General features: G+C 33.2%; 1 protein-coding gene across 1 annotated transcript; it reads left to right on the top strand.

Moving 5' to 3' along the window:
- Window positions 1–2118: 2118 nt before the first annotated feature.
- On the top strand, window positions 2119–18316 carry LOC136804267 (sorting nexin-6-like). The gene is made up of 16 exons (XM_067060971.1): window positions 2119–2235; window positions 8418–8456; window positions 8657–8761; window positions 9123–9233; window positions 9520–9586; window positions 13517–13571; window positions 13811–13934; window positions 14567–14665; window positions 15136–15191; window positions 15667–15792; window positions 15950–15989; window positions 16190–16372; window positions 16571–16634; window positions 16851–16900; window positions 17187–17222; window positions 17657–18316. The coding sequence occupies exons 1-16, from the start codon at window positions 2233–2235 to the stop codon at window positions 17705–17707; spliced, it is 1209 nt and encodes a 402-aa protein (XP_066917072.1). The 5' UTR covers window positions 2119–2232; the 3' UTR covers window positions 17708–18316.
- Window positions 18317–19990: the final 1674 nt, after the last annotated feature.

Raw genomic sequence — 19990 nt, 5'->3', positions numbered from 1 at the left:
TGCTTATAATTAGTATTTCGGCTTCCGTAAAACATTCTGGACCGGTTCGTATCGGCCTGGACCGGTCCATATCGGCCTAGACTGGTCTTACATTGGCCGAACATCATTATTTTTGTTTTATCAGGTTTGTAATTTGACAAAACCGGACCTGGCCGTTATAGGCCGATCCAAACCGGACTTGGCCGATCCGAACCGGACCTAGCCGATTTGGGCCGTAGAATTACTTGGCCGATCCTGGTCGATCTCGAATGTGCTCTAAATCGCTTGCAGGGACACAAATAATGATGAAAAATCCTGGATTTTCCAAAACCTTTTTCAAATGTCTCTGCATTTTCAAGTGAAAAAAAACCCAAAAAACCCTGTCGTCCACAATGTTTTTTTTCTGGAACTGCTAATCATTTATCTATATTTTTCTAGAATAGAGTATTCGTCAGTTGGTCTAATATTGACATCCCTCGTCTAATTCAACACCCTTCTTTAGATACAGGAATAATATGAAAGCTTGAATCACTGATTGAAAAAGAATTATTTCTCTCTGACCCATTGAGCAAAGAAAAAAAGTTTCAACCTTTCTATCCATTTCAGCTGATAAAAAGGGTGTCAAAATTAGAGGAGGGATGTCGACATTAGACCAAGTTACAGTAATAGAGTTAAGGTGAGGTTCTTGCCAATTTCACAATGGTATTTTTGTGAGAATTCTTTTGAAAAGAGCTGGGGAATTCATCAATTTTCCTTCTGAAGGAAATCTGAAAGACAATGCATCCTGTAGCGTAAGTTGGTCTTCTAATGTCAACAATCCTCATCTAATTCTGATACCTTCTTTAAATCTGGGATTAATAAAAGGTCAGAATCGCTAATCGCTAACGGTGAAGGCTTCTTCGTAAAAGCGAAAGACATAATGTATCTATTTTTCGGATCCGGCATGCGGGAATAGTGTCAGGACCTTCAGGCGACCTGGTAGGGTTGGGTATGGGTGTGGTTACGTATCAGATTGGCTAGAAATTTGGTTATTATCAGTTAGGGTTAGGGTTGGAGCTCGAAACAAGCACTCTTTTGTGATTTTCTCTAAATATAGTCTGATCTGCAGTTTGTACAATATAAATAGCTGTCAGAAACACTCTCTCGGTATGAATCCGTGGCGCAGTGGATAAGGCATTGGGTTTCAAATCATCGGAACTTTGCATTTAGTGGGTTCGAATCCCACCGGTGGTGATCTGTCGGTAAGTCATTCAGTAAGTTAGAAAACATAGAAAATAACTCACATAGAACCAGAAAGTCAGAAAAACTACGAACAAGAGACTGGAAAGTACGAAATAAGTCCAGATCTGTCTTTCGTCTTTACGAAGAAGCCACGACCATCGCTAACAATCGATCAGACTGTCAGAGAGGAAAATATCTTCTTTTCAATCAGTGATTCTGGATGGCCTTCCTTTTAAAAATCTTAATAATCTCTAAGGTAAGAAGGGTGTCAGAATTACATGAAGGATTAGATCAACTCGTGGTAATGAGTATCTTTTGAACTACAGTAGGCTGGTAGGCCAGCTGATTAAGCCCAGTGTAGACTAAATTTCTGATTAGGTTGTCTCTGTAATTTACTTGTCAGATAAGACAGAATTTATCAGCCTGTCCTAGAAAAATGGGAAACTATTACCATAAGTATTTTACCACCTTTTGAAGCCGACATTCTATTTCATCTTTTAAGTAGAAAAGCTGAGCTAAATATATTAAATCTCTTAAAAGTCTGTACCATTTAGGTATAAACTATCAGGAACAGCCAGAAAATGGACCATGGTTCAAACCAAGCTGTCGATTGCGGAAAGCCGAAAAAATTGTATCACTATTCGATCGTAAATGTTTAAAGTACTGACCACAATTAGTAAACTTGACCTCTTTATTTTTATAGTGTTGCATTAAAAAAAATGAAATTGCATCTTTCTTATTTTTACATACAAATTTTACAATGTTTTTTATTCTTTTAATTCAAAAGAATTGTCAAAAAATAATTTTATGAATAAAACATTTTGGTCTGGGCTTTTTAAATATGGAAGACAACAGAATGGTTGTCTCGATGTATTTTCCGTTCAAGGCAAAATGTCAATGAGTTTACAGAAAATAGTCGAGACAAAAAAATCATATGAGCTTCAGTAGGCCAGGGGGAAGCTGAGTAGCTGAGTCGGCGATTTGGAAACCAAAACCAAAAGAAAATTATTTTCACTGTGAACACAGAATACTATGGTAAGATTTTGTGGGAGGGTTAGAAGGGTCCATTAATATATTTTCTTGTTTGCTTCAGAAGATTTTTTTTCATTCACAACACTTCACTCATTTAGGCACTAGCTTTCATAAAATATTGCAAAAAACATTAGGGAGGCTACCAGGCAAGACTCTGTACTACTACTACTACTACTAAATCTTTGTACCATTTCTAAGTTTCCCCCAACTTACCTTCCCTTAAAAATGAAGAAGAAATTAGCCGCATCATGGAGGATGAAGTGCATGAGGTCACCTGCGGGGCAAATTACATGCTTGTAAATTTGGTGGGCGGTTTGGTGTGGTGATGATATGATATGATATGATATGATATGATATGATATGATTTCTTTTCTAATAAGTTTCCGAAATATGTCTATGTACACAAGTCAGCCCTTTTGGGCTTTGGTTCTATGTACATTTAAAAATAGAATATCTAAAAAAAATATCACCTTAGCGGTGATACAACAAAGGGTAATGGTTGTTCCTAAAAGCTAAATAGTTAAAATAAATATAATGGGTTCTAAATCGTAAGTACTAAACCCCAAAACAGACCGGAAACCAGTGGAAACGAACGCAAACGGGCGGAAACGAGCGGCGAAAACGGGCGGAAACGAGTGGCGAAACGGGCGGAAACGAGTGGCGAAACGGGCGGAAACGAACGAAAAACAACTGGAAACACATGAAAACGAGTGGAAATGAGTGCTAGGGGTTCATATCAGGTTTGGCGGTGGGCGGTTTCTATCAATCAGGCAGTATAGACCTAACTCTTCATACAAAAATTACGGGAAACGCATATTTGGACTTTGTACCCTATGCTGCACTCAAGCACTTGAGCCAAAATCCCGCAAAGGCGGGACAAAAATCAGTTTTTCGAAGTTTGCAAAAAAACGCCACATAGAAGATCTTTCAAATTCAGTATGTGAATAGGGCAGTAAAAAATACAACTTTTCTATTTTTCCTTTTTTTTGCAAAAGTTCTAGGAATGAAAATAAAGGGATAATGATAATTGAATACTATCCATTGATGATCCGCGGCACTATCGTAAAGCTAGAATCACTTCGCGTACACTTCGCTTGAGAGAATGATTGACAGATTGAAGTTTTTCATCCCGCGGCGCGCGCCGCGCGGGAGCTCGGGTGCTATGCGAGAGTTCTCGGCTCAATCCTCGGACCACGCTAAAAATGGTAAACTGAGCTGTGATAGATCATTTCGATGGAAGTTGTTGGAATGTTTACAAGGCTCTTGACAGAAAATCGTTTGTTTTATTGTCATAATGATGACAGTGTGGTTATTAATTTTGTTAGATCTGACAAATTGATGTTTGTAAGTGCACTTTATAGTTTTGATTCCCATTGAAGAATCATATTCTGGTTTTCATGTTATTAGATGCTGTTTTAGAGCTTTAGGTCTACACTGTCAGGGTCAGCTATTTTTAATAAACAAAAACAATTTTATAAATCAGTTTTTAAAACACCCCACTGATATTCTCTGCTGTACTTGATATGCTACATGCTTTTAAACTTTTAATGGCTTGACAATATGATAGGGTGTATACCGTGAGATTGGGTAACTTGCATCAGTGGAGGCTGACACGACCCTCGACATGGCCCGAGAATTCTCGGGCCAAAACTTTTATTGGAATGCGCATAAAGCCCGAGGATGGCCCGAGGATGGCCCGAGTTTTCGGGCCACACGCGGGCTAACTTTTGAAATCATGATTTAAACCCACGTGTAATTTCAGGACTGCATTTTTTCAATATTTTCTCTAGAAAAACTTGATTTCACTTAAATATTTGCTATTAAACTGGTCCTGGTTTTAAACTTTAAGCGTGGTCCACGAGGAGTTTGTTAAGTTTATTTAGCAAGATGAACTGGATGAAACGCGACAAAATAAATTAAAATTAACATTTTCACACATTTTCAACGTCATTTTCACGTTTTAATTTTATTATGACTCTGACTGGACAAGCTGGGATTAATCAATAGAATCTTCTGACACAGGCACAAAGGTATAGCTTGAACAGTTTACGTCTTAAGTCGTAGCCCGAACGTGGCCCGAATGATTCGGGTCAAGTTCGGGCCAAAAGAATTGATAGGGTCTCTCAGCCCGAACATGGCCCGAAGAGGCCCGAGAATTCTCGAGCCATGTCGAGGGTCGTAGGCTGACATGCATAGCCCTAAAATGAAAGACCTGGCTGGTCATTAAAATACAAAATTAAATCATAACAAAAATGGTAGAGTAGAGCTGCGAGCAGAGCTGCATAGCACAAGTGTTTCAACTGGTATTCCAACAAAGCCATATATGGTTTGTACAGAAATTTTGCCCGCTCAAAGCCAAAACAACAAAATGGTCAATCTCACTAAAGCAAAACATTGCGGCCACAGCATTTCCCTGGATATAAATTCTGGTCACGTGACCATCCATGATTTTAGACCAATGAAAACGCTTCATTTCCCCGGATTAAAGGAAATGGCTAGAAAAAGAGAGAAAAAACCGGTGGTCAAATTAAATTTTTCTCCCTTCTTGTGGCAAACATGAAAGACTTTAAGAGGCCATTTATTTAAGAAAGGGGTGTTATATCATAAATAAATTATGTAAAGTAAGTGATATTTTAAGTAACAAGTTCATCAAAAATTTTATTTTGAAGTTTGTTTTTAAAAACAAAACCCCCGTGCTAGATGATAATCTCATTTTCTTAACTTATGGACCATTTGGAAGTCTTTGTAATACAGATCATTTGACAGTGTAGTTGCAGCCTATACAAGAATTGGAATCTAAAGTCTGAGGTCGTAGCTCCTTGCCAGTGACCCCGAAGAGAAATTTTTAGTTGGACATTGACACTGACTTTTTAGGTTAGTTTGGAAATTGTTTTATTTTGAAATGTAATCTTCACTTTAGATGAATACTTTTATTTATTTGGATTCATGAAAGGTTCAAGGTTTGTTTACTTTTAATTTCAAATTATTTCATTGATTTATTGAGCTGCAATAGCTGATTGAAAAACGAAGATTTTTGATAGTTATCAGCGTGGGCTTGGCCGCCATTTTGAATTTCGATTTTTTTTCTCCTGTACTCAGCAATTTAGAGGTTGTTCGTAATACGCGATTTGGCTTAGGCATAACACTTGTGGTAGTTGTATTTTGATGACCAGCCAGGTCTTTCATTTGAGGGCTATGAATGTTAGCCTCCACTGATGCAAGTTACCCAATCTCACGGTATATCTTTATCATTTTGGTTTTCCCAGAGTATTTCCAGAATACTTTAACACCAAAAGATTTCAAGACTCTATTTGAAACTATTTGTGAGATTTTAGCTTAAGAAAATTAGACTTTATAACTCCAAATAATTGCGTTTTAGTGATAGTGGGAAATACAACTCAATTTTTTTCAGGACCCCAGTTGAAATTGTTTTTGAGATTTTGGCCCAAAAAAATCAGGCCCTAGCTTGAAATGGGCTGTTCCAAAAACTATACAGAGGCCTGCAGAGGCATGGAAGAACCTTTGCAAGTCAAAATAAAACTCTTGGAATTTTTTTTTCATATTTTAAAGTGACAGTGAATGAACTAAAACCTGTATCTTACCCCCTGGAAATGTTAGAATAACTTTTTTACCCCATGGAAAATGAAAAAACACTCCTTTAGACCCTCTGGAAATTCTTCCTACTTGGTGCGCCACAAAAAAGTTTCTTTTTAAAACTAATTTTCCCAAAATCTAAAAATTTTAAAAGAACCATTCTAATTTCATTGGAAAAAAGAAAAATAAACTTAAATTTTGATGGGTCATTTATTAGATTTGATAGGTCAATTTTCATCGTTTTCAAGCACTTTGTGAAATTAACTTTTTCATTCAATTGAGCATAACTTTAAATCTAATGAATTGAATTTAATAAATGACCCATCAAAATTTAGGTTATTTTTCTTTTTTCCAATGAAATTGGAATGGTTCTTTTAAAATGTTTACGTTTCTAGAAAATTAGTTTTAAAGAGAGAAACTTTTTTGTGCCGCACCCGGTATGTTACCCCCTGGAAATGTTTGTCTATAAAATGGAGTGGCCCAATATTGGCATTTAGCATGAAAACTCTATTTCAAGGGTGCCACTAAGGATTTTTGAAAAATCAAAAAAAATTTCGTGGAGCCCTCCCTGAAGTATTTCATTGCTGAAAATTTCAAGTGTGTACCTTGAAGAGTTTAAAAATTTTTGCTTCTTTAAAATTAGCCTGAAATTGAAACATAGAGTGATCTCCCTAGGGTTATTTTATTTTTTAATGTTGAATATTAGTACACGACACTATTTAGAAACCATTTTGACCCTTTCCTAGCCTTTCATAGTCTTAGAATGGGCAGACAAAAGACAATGGTCTTTCTGATAATTTTTTACTCAAACAAAAATTACCTCATAGGGACAGTACACAATCAAAAAATGGTTAAAAGATAAGGCACACAGGGGAGGGTTAGAGTAAAACTTTGAAGAGATTTCTTTTTCTTTATTTGATCATGATTTTAGGACAGCTTCAACATTCAAAGGACTTTGAATGCATTCAGCTACAGTTTTAACCGACTTGTGATACCGATACGGCTAGTAGTATATAATCTGTCATTACATGCCACCTGTAGGAAAAATACTATCTTATTACATTTACGCTATGATTGAAATATCAGACTTTATTGTCGACCCAAAAAAATATCAGCGTTTTGATTGGTCGAGAGCATCGAGATATTTGCGATATTTCATATTTCTCTAGTCTGGAAATATGACCGAGTTGACTTTTGGGGGACTGGGTAAGCGGCGGGAGAAAAATCAAAACAAAACAGCCGAAAAGAACTGACTTTCGGAGAAACTAACTTGGGAGTCAAAGGGAAAAACGCAACAAAAATATTTTCAGATTAACTTTTACTTTGGAGTTCTTCCATAAAAGACACTAAAATAAAATCTGATGAACTAAGAAATTATAAAACTACTTGAGACCACCCAAATATTTTCAGCTTTTGGTATAAAATTCGTCCGTGTGTAACCAAACAGTTTTTTATCAATGCATACAAAAAAATTGAGATTCTTGAATGTTTGCTAATAAGATTTCTCATAACATAGCAAGGGAATTGGTGATTTTTAAAAAAGTTCTCTCCTAATTCTCCTTCTCGACGAGGGGAGGTACGTCCTTGAATTGTAAACTCAACAATCATTATACATCTTCCTTCTAAAATTCGAAACAATTAAAGCTTGACGATAATCAAGAAAGTATCCAAATTGTTTTGCTCTTGAAAAAATGTTGTTCTTTAACCATTATTACAAGCATACATTCCCATCATGGAACTCCTTTCCTCTGCTATTCTTTTCCATGCATCGAAACAAAAACATAGAAAAAGACTGAATGTTATCAATCTGATTAATCCAACGATGAAGGGTTTCTTCTCTATCGAAACAATACTGTACACCATCTGCATTTTGATTATCAATCTAGAAACTTTCAAATACATCTCTGAAAAATCTGCAACTCTTCAAAACAAAACTTCTGGATCGAAAATGATCGAAAAATGCTTCTCTGTTTTGTTTTTGTGTGAATAATTTCGGTGGGAACATATCGAATGTTTTATTGTTCGAATCTAACGTTCGAATTAGATTTTCGAATAAAAACATTCGAAACTACACAGAAGAAAGAAGCAAGGCGGAAGTAAGTTTAAAAACAAAAACAAAAAGAAATTTATATCAGTCGACAATAAATTAGTTATCACATGACTTCTCGTGCAATACTCGATATTTTACTCGTTCCGAGATTTTACCGATATTTTTCCTCGCCTAAAGGCTCGGAAAAATATTACGGAAAAATCTCGGAACTCGTAAAATATTTCTCGTATTGCACTCGAAGTCATGCGATAACTAGTACTTATTAACACTTTGCACAAAAAGCCAAAACTTTAAGTCACCATTCTAGCGTTCAAGTCATCATTTTGGATTTTTAGGGCCTGAAAGTTTTTCACTATTTTCTCCCAAAAAAACAAAAATAAAGGCAAAAAATTTCATGCTAACATCGCTTGCCTGGTTTTATGCCAGCGCTTGCGCGTGCGTTCGCACGCCATTCATGGCCAGGCCTGTATAAACACAATTTTTTTGAATGATAAGAAATACCTTATAGATTGAGCGTGAACTGATATTTTCTACTTTTTAGGATAATATGGATGACCAAAATTTACTTGATGAACAAAAGGTAAACAAAAGGAGCATTATTAGTTTATTGGTTGAAATTAAATTCCTTCCATGAAAAATTTTCAAATTTTTCTAAGTCTCTTCAAAAAATAAATATATTACAAATATATTGGGCATCTATGATTGTTTTTACAGAAGTTCAAATCATCTCTACACCTTATATATAACTTTTTAAAGGTTGACTTTCTTGTTTTTTGTTAGGAAAGAAGTACTTCTGTTGATTTAAATCAAGACAACTCTCTTTTGGTTGACATTTCTGATGCATTGAGTGAACGAGAAAAAGTCAAATTTACTGTCCACACAAAGGTAATCACTAATTCTTCAAATGTAATTTAAGGATCTATTTGTCTATGGGAGTGTATAGATCGGGTCTGTAGAATAAGAACTAGCTCAACCACTCATTCTTGACAAAAAATAATCCGACTCAGAATAAGTCTGAAAAACTTGTAATTCACTGTTTCTTTTTGGTTAATATCTAAAAATACCAAAAAAAGAACTTAAGCATTTTTATTCTAAAACAAATCTGCAAAATTCACTTATCTTATCAGTATTTGCACAAAGTCCACTACTCAGGGCGAGACATGTTAGAAAGAGATTAACCATGCAGTTACCTTTTTGCATTTTATTTGCAACCTGGTGCTTTTAACACAATCATTTTACATTCTAGACTGAACTAAAGGAATTTCAAGGAACAGAATTCTCAGTTATCCGTGATCATGAAGAATTTATTTGGTTACATGATCGATTTGTAGAAACTGAAGATTATGCTGGCATTGTTGTATGTATTAAAATGATGTTTTGTTCAAAGCCCTTTAGAATTTGTGGATATTCTTTTTCTTTTTAACAACTGAATGCTGTACATATCCTCCAAAGGAGTGGGTGAATGTTTTACAGTAAAAAGAAACTTTTCTTTTGTTTTGGAATAAGTATTCATGTTTCTTGGATTTTTATTATTATCACTATAGAATGTTTTCGGTTCATTATTAGGTTCTCCATTAGAAAAGCACAAAATTTCTATCTTGAAAAAAAATTATACATTCCTTTATTAAATACTTCGTTTTAAGATTCCACCTCCACCTCCAAAGCCAGACTTTGATGCAAGCCGTGAGAAATTACAGAAGTTGAGTGAAGGTAATGCTTACAAATATGTGATCCTCCAAGCGATTTTAAGTACATAAAAATCTTTCCGGCAAACATCGGAAAATGATCCGCCAATTTGCCGGCAATAGTCGATAATCGTCCGCTCACTCATAGAATTAAGCCGGTAATTTATCGGTTCACGAAATCAAGCAATTTTTTCTTTCTTAAACCTATAGGCGGGAACTTTGCGGTTACCAGCCGTGACGTCTATTTTTAGAAGGGTGTTTGATACCGGTAATTTGCCGACAATTTGCCGACAATTTGCCGGCCTTATGGATGCCGGTAGACGAAGAATAAAAACATTCTAACATTACGTAATCAATATATGGTACATATTCCTATATTCCTATATATCTATGTATCTACATATCCACGTATCTATGTATCTACGTATCTACATATCTACGCATCCATGTATCTATGTATCTACATATCTACGCATCCATGTATCTATGTATCTATATATCTACATATCCATGTATCTATATATCTACGTATCTGTGTATCTATGTATCTATATATCTACGCATCCATGTATCTATGTATCTACATATCTACGCATCCATGTATCTATGTATCTATGTATCTACGCATCCATGTATCTATGTATCTATGTATCTATGTATCTAAAAATCCATGTATCTATGTATCTATGTATCTACATATCTACGCATCCATGCATCTATGTATCTATGTATCTATATATCTATACATCTACATATCTACGCATCCATGTATCTATGTATCTACATATCTACGCATCCATGTATCTATGTATCTATGTATCTATATATCTACATATCCATGTATCTATATATCTACGTATCTGTGTATCTATGTATCTATATATCTACGCATCCATGTATCTATGTATCTATGTATCTACATATCCACGTATCTATGTATCTATGTATCTACATATCTACGCATCCATGTATCTATATATCTACATATCTACGCATCCATGTATCTATGTATCTACATATCTACGCATCCATGTATCTATGTATCTATGTATCTATGTATCTACATATCCACGTATCTATGTATCTATGTATCTACATATCTACGCATCCATGTATCTATGTATCTACATATCTACACATCCATGTATCCATATGTATCTATGTATCTAGGCATCCATGTATTATGTATCTATGTATCTACATATCTACACATCTATGTATCTACATATCCACCTATCTATGTATCTACATATCTACGCATCCATGTATCTATGTATCTATGTATCTATGCATCTATGTATCTATGTATCCATATATCTACATATCCATGTATCTATATATCTATGTATCTATGTATCTACATATCCATGTATCTATGTATCCACGTATCTATGTATCTATGTATCTATGTATCTATATATCTACATATCTAAATCAACGCATCCATGTATCTACATATCCATGTATCTATGTATCTATATATCTACATATCTACGCATCTATGTATCTACATATCCACTATGCAGCATGAACTTGTATGGTGTCCAGTTGAAATGTATAGATGGTTGACTATACAGGGTGTCTGGAAAAAAGTATCGAGCGCGAACATGAAAGTTATTCATAAAAGATTTCTCGTGACAATTAATATGTTAATATGATAAACATTGCAAATTTAATCAAACACACACAAGAACTTTCTTTCTATAGAAGTGGTACGACTCGATACGTTTTTCAAGACACCCTGTAGAAAAACCATATTCGCATTCTGTAATAAAATTTGAACCAATCAGAAAGCTTAGTGAAAATGAATTATGATTTACGGCTCGTCATATACCAGGTCTCTTGCCCTTAAGGGAGTTTATGTCGAGTAAATAGCAGGTTTCTTTTGTTGTCACTATAATAAATCTGCATAATTAGCGTGTTGTGACAAAAGTCTTTTGTTTCAAGCCTAATTATGTGCTAACTTTTAGAATGACTTTTTATGCTTCAATTTACATTAAAATATCATTTTTCAGTAGTAAACTGTTGAAACTTTCATTGAAAATCCCGGATTTTTGCGAAGTTTTAGATATGTAGTAAAACAATGGATCATTTTTTATCTTTGCATCATGATTATAATCCTTTAAATAGATAGATAATACATAGATACATAGATACATGGATGCGTAGATATGTAGATACATAGATACGTGGATACATTAATGTGTATATATGTAGATACATAGATACATAATACATGGATGCGTAGATACATAGATGCATGGATACATGGATGTGTAGATATGTAGATACATAGATACATGGATGCGTAGATATGTAGATATAAAGATACATAGATACATGGATACATGGATGCGTAGATATATAGATATGGATGCGTAGATACATAGATACATAGATACATGGATGCATAGATACATAGATACATGGATACATGGATGCGTAGATATATAGATACATAGATACATGGATGCGTAGATATGTAGATACATAGATACGTGGATATGTAGATACATAGATGTGTAGATATGTAGGTATATAGATACATGGATGCGTAGATATGTAGATACATAGATACATAGATACGTGAATGCGTAGATACGTAGATATATAGATACATGGATATGTAGATTATATAGATACATAGATACATAGATACATGGATGTGTAGATACATATATACATAGATACATGGATTCGTAGATATGTAGATACGTAGATACATAGATACATAGATACATGGATGCGTAGATATGTAGATATAAAGATACATAGATACATGGATACATGGATGCGTAGATATATAGATATGGATGCGTAGATACATAGATACATAGATACATGGATGCATAGATACATAGATACATAGATACATGGATATGTAGATATATAGATACATAGATATATAGATACATGGATATGTAGATATATAGATACATAGGTACATGGATGCGTAGATACATAGATACATAGATACATGTATGCGTAGATATGTAGATACATAGATACATAGATACGTGGATACATAGATGTGTAGATATGTAGATACATAGATACATGGATGCGTAGATATGTAGATATATAGATACATAGATACATAGATACATAGATACATGGATATTTAGATACATAGATACATTGATATGTAGATACATAGATACATAGATGCATGGATGCGTAGATATGTAGATACATAGATACATAGATACGTGGATATGTAGATACATAGATGTGTAGATATGTAGATACATAGATACATAATACATGGATGCGTAGATACATAGATACATGGATACATGGATGTGTAGATATGTAGATACATAGATACATGGATGCGTAGATATGTAGATATATAGATACATAGATACATGGATGTGTAGATACATAGATACATAGATACATGGATGCATAGTCCATAGATGTCTAAAATGGCTACTTTTTGTGAGAACGAGGCAAACTATTCTCACGGCAGCCGAAATAAGTGACGCAATCAGCTCGTACCGATATTTTGCCGCTGTCAAAAATCTGAAGTCGCGCTGAAGATCGGCAATTTAGCCGGCAGATTGCCGGTCTACCATTGAGCGGTAATTTGCCGGTAATTTGCCGGTTATGATTTAAACCAGATCGGCAAGATCGGTAAATTATACGCCAATTTGCCGGCAATAATGTTACCGCTTCGTTGCCGGTAACAATTTCGTGTCTTTGATATCGCTTGGAGGGTCACATATTTACAATTATCTGCAGATAATTTGTTTTACTGAAATAGTTTAAAAGAATTTCTTGCAGAGATAGTTCACAAAAATGTTTGCATTATCCTAGAATACTTTTGCAATTTATGATAGTTTCTTTCGGCACAAGTATCTGCAAGTATCACAATTTAAGTTAAACTGATCTATCATCCTCAAAGAGGTAACATGTTGAACAGAAGTACTGTGACAAATTTCTACCTTTTTAGGTGAAACTACAATGACCAAGGAAGAATTCCAAAAAATGAAACAAGAACTTGAAGCGTAAGGCAAAAATTTTTATAATTGTTGGAGACATGAAACTGTCAGTATTGATACAATAATTTTCACTACTTCAACTATCATATAATAATATATCAATACCTTTTCAGGGATAATAAATTATCACAAGCCTTAAACACAGGTATTTGTCAAGCCTACTCCCATTTATACATATATTTTTTAATTATACAGAATTATATAGATTCATATTTCTCTTAACAACGTTCTCTGCTTTTTTCCAGAGAATATTTGGCTACCTTCAAGAAGACAGTGGCAATGCACGAAGTATTTTTGACAAGATTGGCTCATCATCCTGTTCTTCGGAATGATCATAATTTTAGAGTTTTCTTAGAATACAAAGAGGATGTAAGTTCATATTAATTCTTTTCAAGGGTAAATAAAATATAGCTGAAAGGAAGATTCTTTAGAAATACTTGTTAGATGGCTTGTTAGATTATTTGAAAAAAACTATTTCTATTTGTAAATGTAAATGGTCAGTCTGAATTAAAGTCAATTGAATTTTTGATAGAATCTTTGTATAAGTTCTGACTGGACATATCTAAAATTTTGTGATTTGTCCTTAAATTTTTACTTTATCTTCAAAATGTTAAAAGTTGAATTTAAATGCTTTAGATACGGAATGTTATAATTTTCTATTCAATCTTACTACTAGGAGTTTTGAGTAACCTGGAGAAACATTTAGGCAAAATGTGATTTTCTAGCTCTATTAAGTTTTCCAATTTTGCTTGATTCTTTATGCATCTAGTCCTTCCTTCCATCGCAGCTATTTAACTTCTTTACAAAGTATCCAACTAATAATCTAACTATATTGGCTGACCTTCCAGCCTCGGCTGGTTTATTTCAGCTTGTCTTGAGTTTTTTCTGTGAACTTTTTTGGCCTAAATAGGTAGCTAAGAGCTTACTTTGCTTATTAAAGTAAAACAATTTGTGAAGAAGTGTTGTACTTTATTAATTCTACTTTTATTTTACTATTACAGCTCAGTGTTCGTGGTAAAAATACAAGAGAATTCTTGAAGGGCCTTGCCAAAGGCATTGCCAAGGGAGTGGATGAAAAAGTTTTACTCTCTGGTCAAAAGGTTTGTCACATTTAAGAAATTCACATGCTCTTTCGATATCCGTTTGATTCTATGATAAAGCAGTACTTCAGGCATAAAAATGTTCAGGATTTTTGCAGTTTTTGCCTCTCTCTGGCAAGTTAATATAATGTCTTAAGGCAATTTGTAAGTTTCACGTGAAATGTTTTTATCTTTAAAACTTCAACATTATAATAAACATGCAATTGCAAGTATATTTTAATCGTTTGTTGTTGGATTCTAGAAATATTTGTCACTTTTAAACCAACTTGCAATAAAAAATTCTCATTCCTAGTGAACTTTTCATAAAAGTTTGCTCTTGAGAGTTTGTCCGTCTGAAGTATTTCAGATCTCACATTTAGCCAATCATGGTTCCATTTGTATAAGGATTGATGTTCTTTGTCAAAAGAAACTTTACATGTTAAGTTAGCAGGAGTTGCTGCTTCTTTCAACTTTGTTTCTTGATTTTATAGGATGTTGATGAATATTTCGAATCAGAGAAAAGATTTTACGTCGAATTTCATAACAGGTTAGTGCAAGGGTTATAGTTAGTTTAAATGTTAAATTTTCAGTTTTGTATCACCATAAGTTAATTGATTTTTGCTGGTTTTAGTTTGGTGTTTTTAGGAAAAATCTGTCAAGTTTAATAATAAGGCAACTGCCAAATCAAACACTTGTCAAGATTGAAAAATCATCATTTCGGTTCAAAGATTTATGAAAAATCAGTACTTTTATTAGGTTCAAAGTAATTTTTAATTTTTGGTATCTGTCAATTAAAGATTAAAATATCTATCAACCATTTGAAAATGGTTTTTTCAATCACCAAATTAGATACTCCCCAAAAATACTCCCCAAAAATAAACTTAAGATTCTTTATTTCTACCCTTTTTACAGAGACACTCATTTTTATTTGATTAGATAATTCTTCATTTGTTAAAGCTTAAATGAAAGCAAATCTTATCATTATTACTATTATTATTCAATGCATGTCTTTTTATTTTCAGGGCAAAAGATGCATCAATGAAATGTGATAAGATGACTTCTTTACACAAACGAATGTCAGATATTCTTATCAAAGTTTCTGGTGGCCTTAGTGTAATGGGGACTAGTGAAAACACCAACCTTGCACCGTAAGTCTTACAATTTTAATTTCCATCTTTACATTTTTATATACACTCAAACTTATAATATGAATTTTAATCCTGAAAACAAAAGACTTTTCCATATTTCAGCCTTTCAAGCTCTTCGAAATAAAGACTTAGATTTACTTCATATATTTGATTTCAGATTCTTGAACAAAACTTCAGAGTCGTTGGAAAAACTAAGGGTAAGATTTACGATATTTTTATCGTGTTAAAGAGAACTTCAAGTTTACTAGATCATCAGTCACTAAGATTAACAGTCACCCTTACCAACGTATTTTACTATTTCGTTGCCATCAGCTTTTGAATTTATCAAAACTTAACGTCAATGCGAAAACTACAGACGCTTTTTTTCAATTTCTTTTTGAATTTGTTTTGATTCTAGAAATTGGAGGGTCGAATGGCAACAGATGAGGACTTGAAACTTGGAGATCTTTTACGATATCACCAACGAGATGCTCAGGCAGCAAAAGGATTACTTTATCGTCGAATGAGATGTCTGGCCAACTTGGAGAACGCAAACAAGAATTTGGATAAAGCGAGAGCAAAGAATAAGGACGTAGCTGCGGTAAATAATTGATTTTCCAACTATGCTTGGAGTACAAAACAACAAATTAATTTTTCCTTTGTATCCTTTGCCTTTTCTCAACCTTATAGCGTCATTTTTCTTTTGAAAAAGATGTTATTGTCTTTGGCGTTTGTTATTGTCTTTTGAAATTTCTATTCTTGTTCCAATTATCCTAATCATGTTTTTTTTTTTGTATAGGCAACCACTGCGCAACAAGTCGCAAGTGAAAAATTCGAATCACTCTCAGAAACTGCAAAAGGAGGTAAGACAGGATCATTACATAGTTTAGATACAAACTCTTTTGAAAGCCAACATAAATTAAAATGAAAGATTGCGTTTATACCTAACCTAATCATAACAAGGGAATAGATTAGAAATCTTGCAAAATTTTTCGAAACATTTCATACCTTTAAACCTATGAAATCTTTTTTGAATATTTGACAAGAAAACATCATCATTATTCTTCGTTATTTTTCAGAACTTGGTGAACTACGAAAAAAGAAAGTATCCCATTTCAAAAAGAATTTAGTAAGTGAACAACATGTTTTTTTTTGCTTGATGCATTGAATTGTAAACATTGAGAGCAATGATACTCCTTTTTGAAAGTTCTTTTGAAAAGATTTGGCTTTTCGAAGTAAGGTGGGTGATAGAAGCTGTAAAATCTAGAATAATCTATTTCATAGCATGAAGTTAAACTTTTCATTTAGAAGATTGAAAAATGTTAACATAAAGTAGAGATAGATTTGTGTCAATGTGAACAGATAATGAAATAAAATATTGATTTGATTGAATGATAAATTCTTTTTTTTTTCAGGGTGAATTAGCTGACTTAGAATTAAAGCATGCGAAGGTAAAACTCTTTATATGTATTATATGCATCTTTGCCTGTGAAAATAATTCTATTTACCCAAAATTTCATACTCTTTTCAACATAGAAACGAGAATCCACGGAAATACTTTCTAGTTTTGTCCCATTTGGATTTTTAGGTAGTATAAAAACCAAATGCATAAAAGTACTGTTATCACTCTTGTCTCTTGTCTTAAGTCCGTTTCAAACAGTTTCAAATTAGCTTTCATTCAATTTACAAATGCGAATTACTAAAGTTTGAATTATGATTTTGTGCTCGTTAAAAAGATAATTTGAAGTGGGATATTATCATATAAATAGTTTACAAATGAAGATGAAGAAGCATAAATTCAACTGCAGAATCATGCTTTTAGCATAAGTGTTAAAAAGAAATTTTAAAATTATATATTTGGTATTAATAATGTCTTATTTTTCAGGCACAAGTAACGTTGCTGACAAACACATTACAAGCGTTACGTGAAATGTAGGACCATTAATAATCATTATTTCGGGACTTTTTTTATAAAATTTGATTAACATGATTTCTTTTGTTTTTGTTTTGTAAATATTATACTGTTTTCTTGACAAAATCTTTTTTTCTTACAAAAAAATCAACAAGCATACATATAATTTATTATAATGATTATGAATTTGAATATTAGTCGCCACATTTTCAAATTTCTGGATATAAGTGATCCATTTTTCACTTTTGAAGTTTGATTGCTCTTCTTACTCAAAGCTTTTTTAACTATTTTCATTAATCTAATCCCCTCAACAGTTTAATTAATTTAATTTTGATTTTATTCTTCTGAACGGATTTGTTCATTGTTTTTTATTTTTATGTTAATGTTTACTTTTGAAAATATTGTCTTTTTTTATAAATGATAATTAACGAAACTCAATAGCCGCCTATAGCCAACTATTAAGATTTTCTGAAAACTTAACGATAATATAGAAATTACTAATCAACATTAAATAGTAATACACAAGTTTTTTCGATGAACTTTATCTTGTTGAACAGTCTGATAAATATATTTTTAGTTAAATATTTCAATAGAGAATTAAATTTCTTTACATAATAAAATCTAATAAATGAATACAATTTTGCTTCTAATGGGCTCTTCCAGAAAAAAACCATTCATGGGAAGTGGAGGATATATTGTCCAAGGGTATTGAAAAAACCCTGAAAAACTGCCATCAGAATTCTGACTCTTATTGCGAAATCCCAACCTTGTTCCCTGTGCATTATCAGCTTTTTCATTCCTACCATGAACATATAAACGACTGAACATCTATCTTTTATTGTCTCTTTGAAACGAGCTTTGTTGCCGCCTGTATTTCAAAATTGGTTTGAAAAATCCGACAAATCATGTGTCCTGAATATCAAAATTAGAATGTGACCCTCTCTAAAATTATTCAACACTTTTAAGTCGAAATTTAGAAATATTAGTCGTTTATATGTTCATGTTCCTACTAACAGCGTCAATCAGTCTATAAATAAACCCTGGGATACACGAGCACGAGATTGATTAAAGAATTCAGTTTTATTGAAGTAAAACTAAGAAGCTGCTGAAAGCCAGCCAAGATTCTTAGGTCCTGCGAATCAGAAGATTTGGTAAAAAATGTGAATTATGTTCAGTTGACGAAAATTTGGTTGAACTAAGAAAGCAAATTTATGAAGAAAATTAGAAAATTCTTGTAACCAGAACCGTTTGTACCACTTTAATTTTCTGATGGGCGTGATAGAAATAGATTTTTTCCAACGTTTTTATTTAAAGCATGAACATATAAACGACTGGACATCCATCTCCTTTGTCTTTTTAAAGATAACACAGCTAGCTTCGTTGCCGCCTCGTTAAAAGTATAAAATGAAACAATAGATTTTGATGATATACCACTTGGGCATACCTTGCTAACAACGTCAAAACTTCGACAAAAGTCTCTGTTGTTCTACTTTTCTCAAGTCTTTTATCTATATCATAACAAAGATAACAGAGGCAAAATTATCGTCAGCTTGTCAAAACTCTGACTAATATTTCTAAATTTTGACTTAAAAGTGTCTCATAATTTTAGAGAGTGTCACATTCTAATTTCGATATTCTTATTACACAGGCTCTCAACTTTGGCAAGCTATTTTTTTCAAGTCATAAAAAAAATTATTGGAGTGACAAAAGGGATTCAAAAGTATACACGCAGTTGAAATTCTGCATTTCAGAGTTGAAAATGTTTATAAAATATATTACAAACTTGTAAAAAAATTCGAAAAAAGCTCTGTCAATCTTTTTACCTAAAAAATTCAAAGAAATAAAATTATGACGGAATATTGTCGGATTTTTCATACCAATTTTGAAATACAGGCGGCAACGAAGCTCGCTTCAAAGAGACAATAAAAGATAGATGTCCAGTTGTTTATATGTTCATGTTTAAAGTAAATCGGCAAAAAAAAACCGACACGAAACGATATATATATATATATATGTATATGCCCCTTCTCGCCAGTCCCGATAGCTTTTCAGACATGAGACTGAAACTCGAAGGTGGTTGTTTCAAAGTCAGAGAATCCATTTGGGGTGGAAAAAATAGCACTTTATTTCGCAACGAGGGTTTGTTCCTTTGATTATTTTCAGCGGGAAGTAAAGTTGGAGTAAAACTTTCAATTGGGAACGATATTTTGGCCAATTTTACCACTGAAAAGAGGTCCCAGTGGGTCTATATCATTTTTGAAAAAAATTGAGAAAATACAAACGATGGTTGCCCTCCTTGTACAAAAT

Source organism: Clytia hemisphaerica, unplaced genomic scaffold (assembly GCF_902728285.1).
Source record: "Clytia hemisphaerica strain Z4C2 unplaced genomic scaffold, Clytia hemisphaerica genome assembly, whole genome shotgun sequence".
NCBI lineage: Eukaryota > Metazoa > Cnidaria > Hydrozoa > Leptothecata > Clytiidae > Clytia > Clytia hemisphaerica.
The sequence above is the reverse complement of the archived record's forward strand: the minus strand, read 5'-3'. Positions and strand labels throughout refer to the sequence as shown.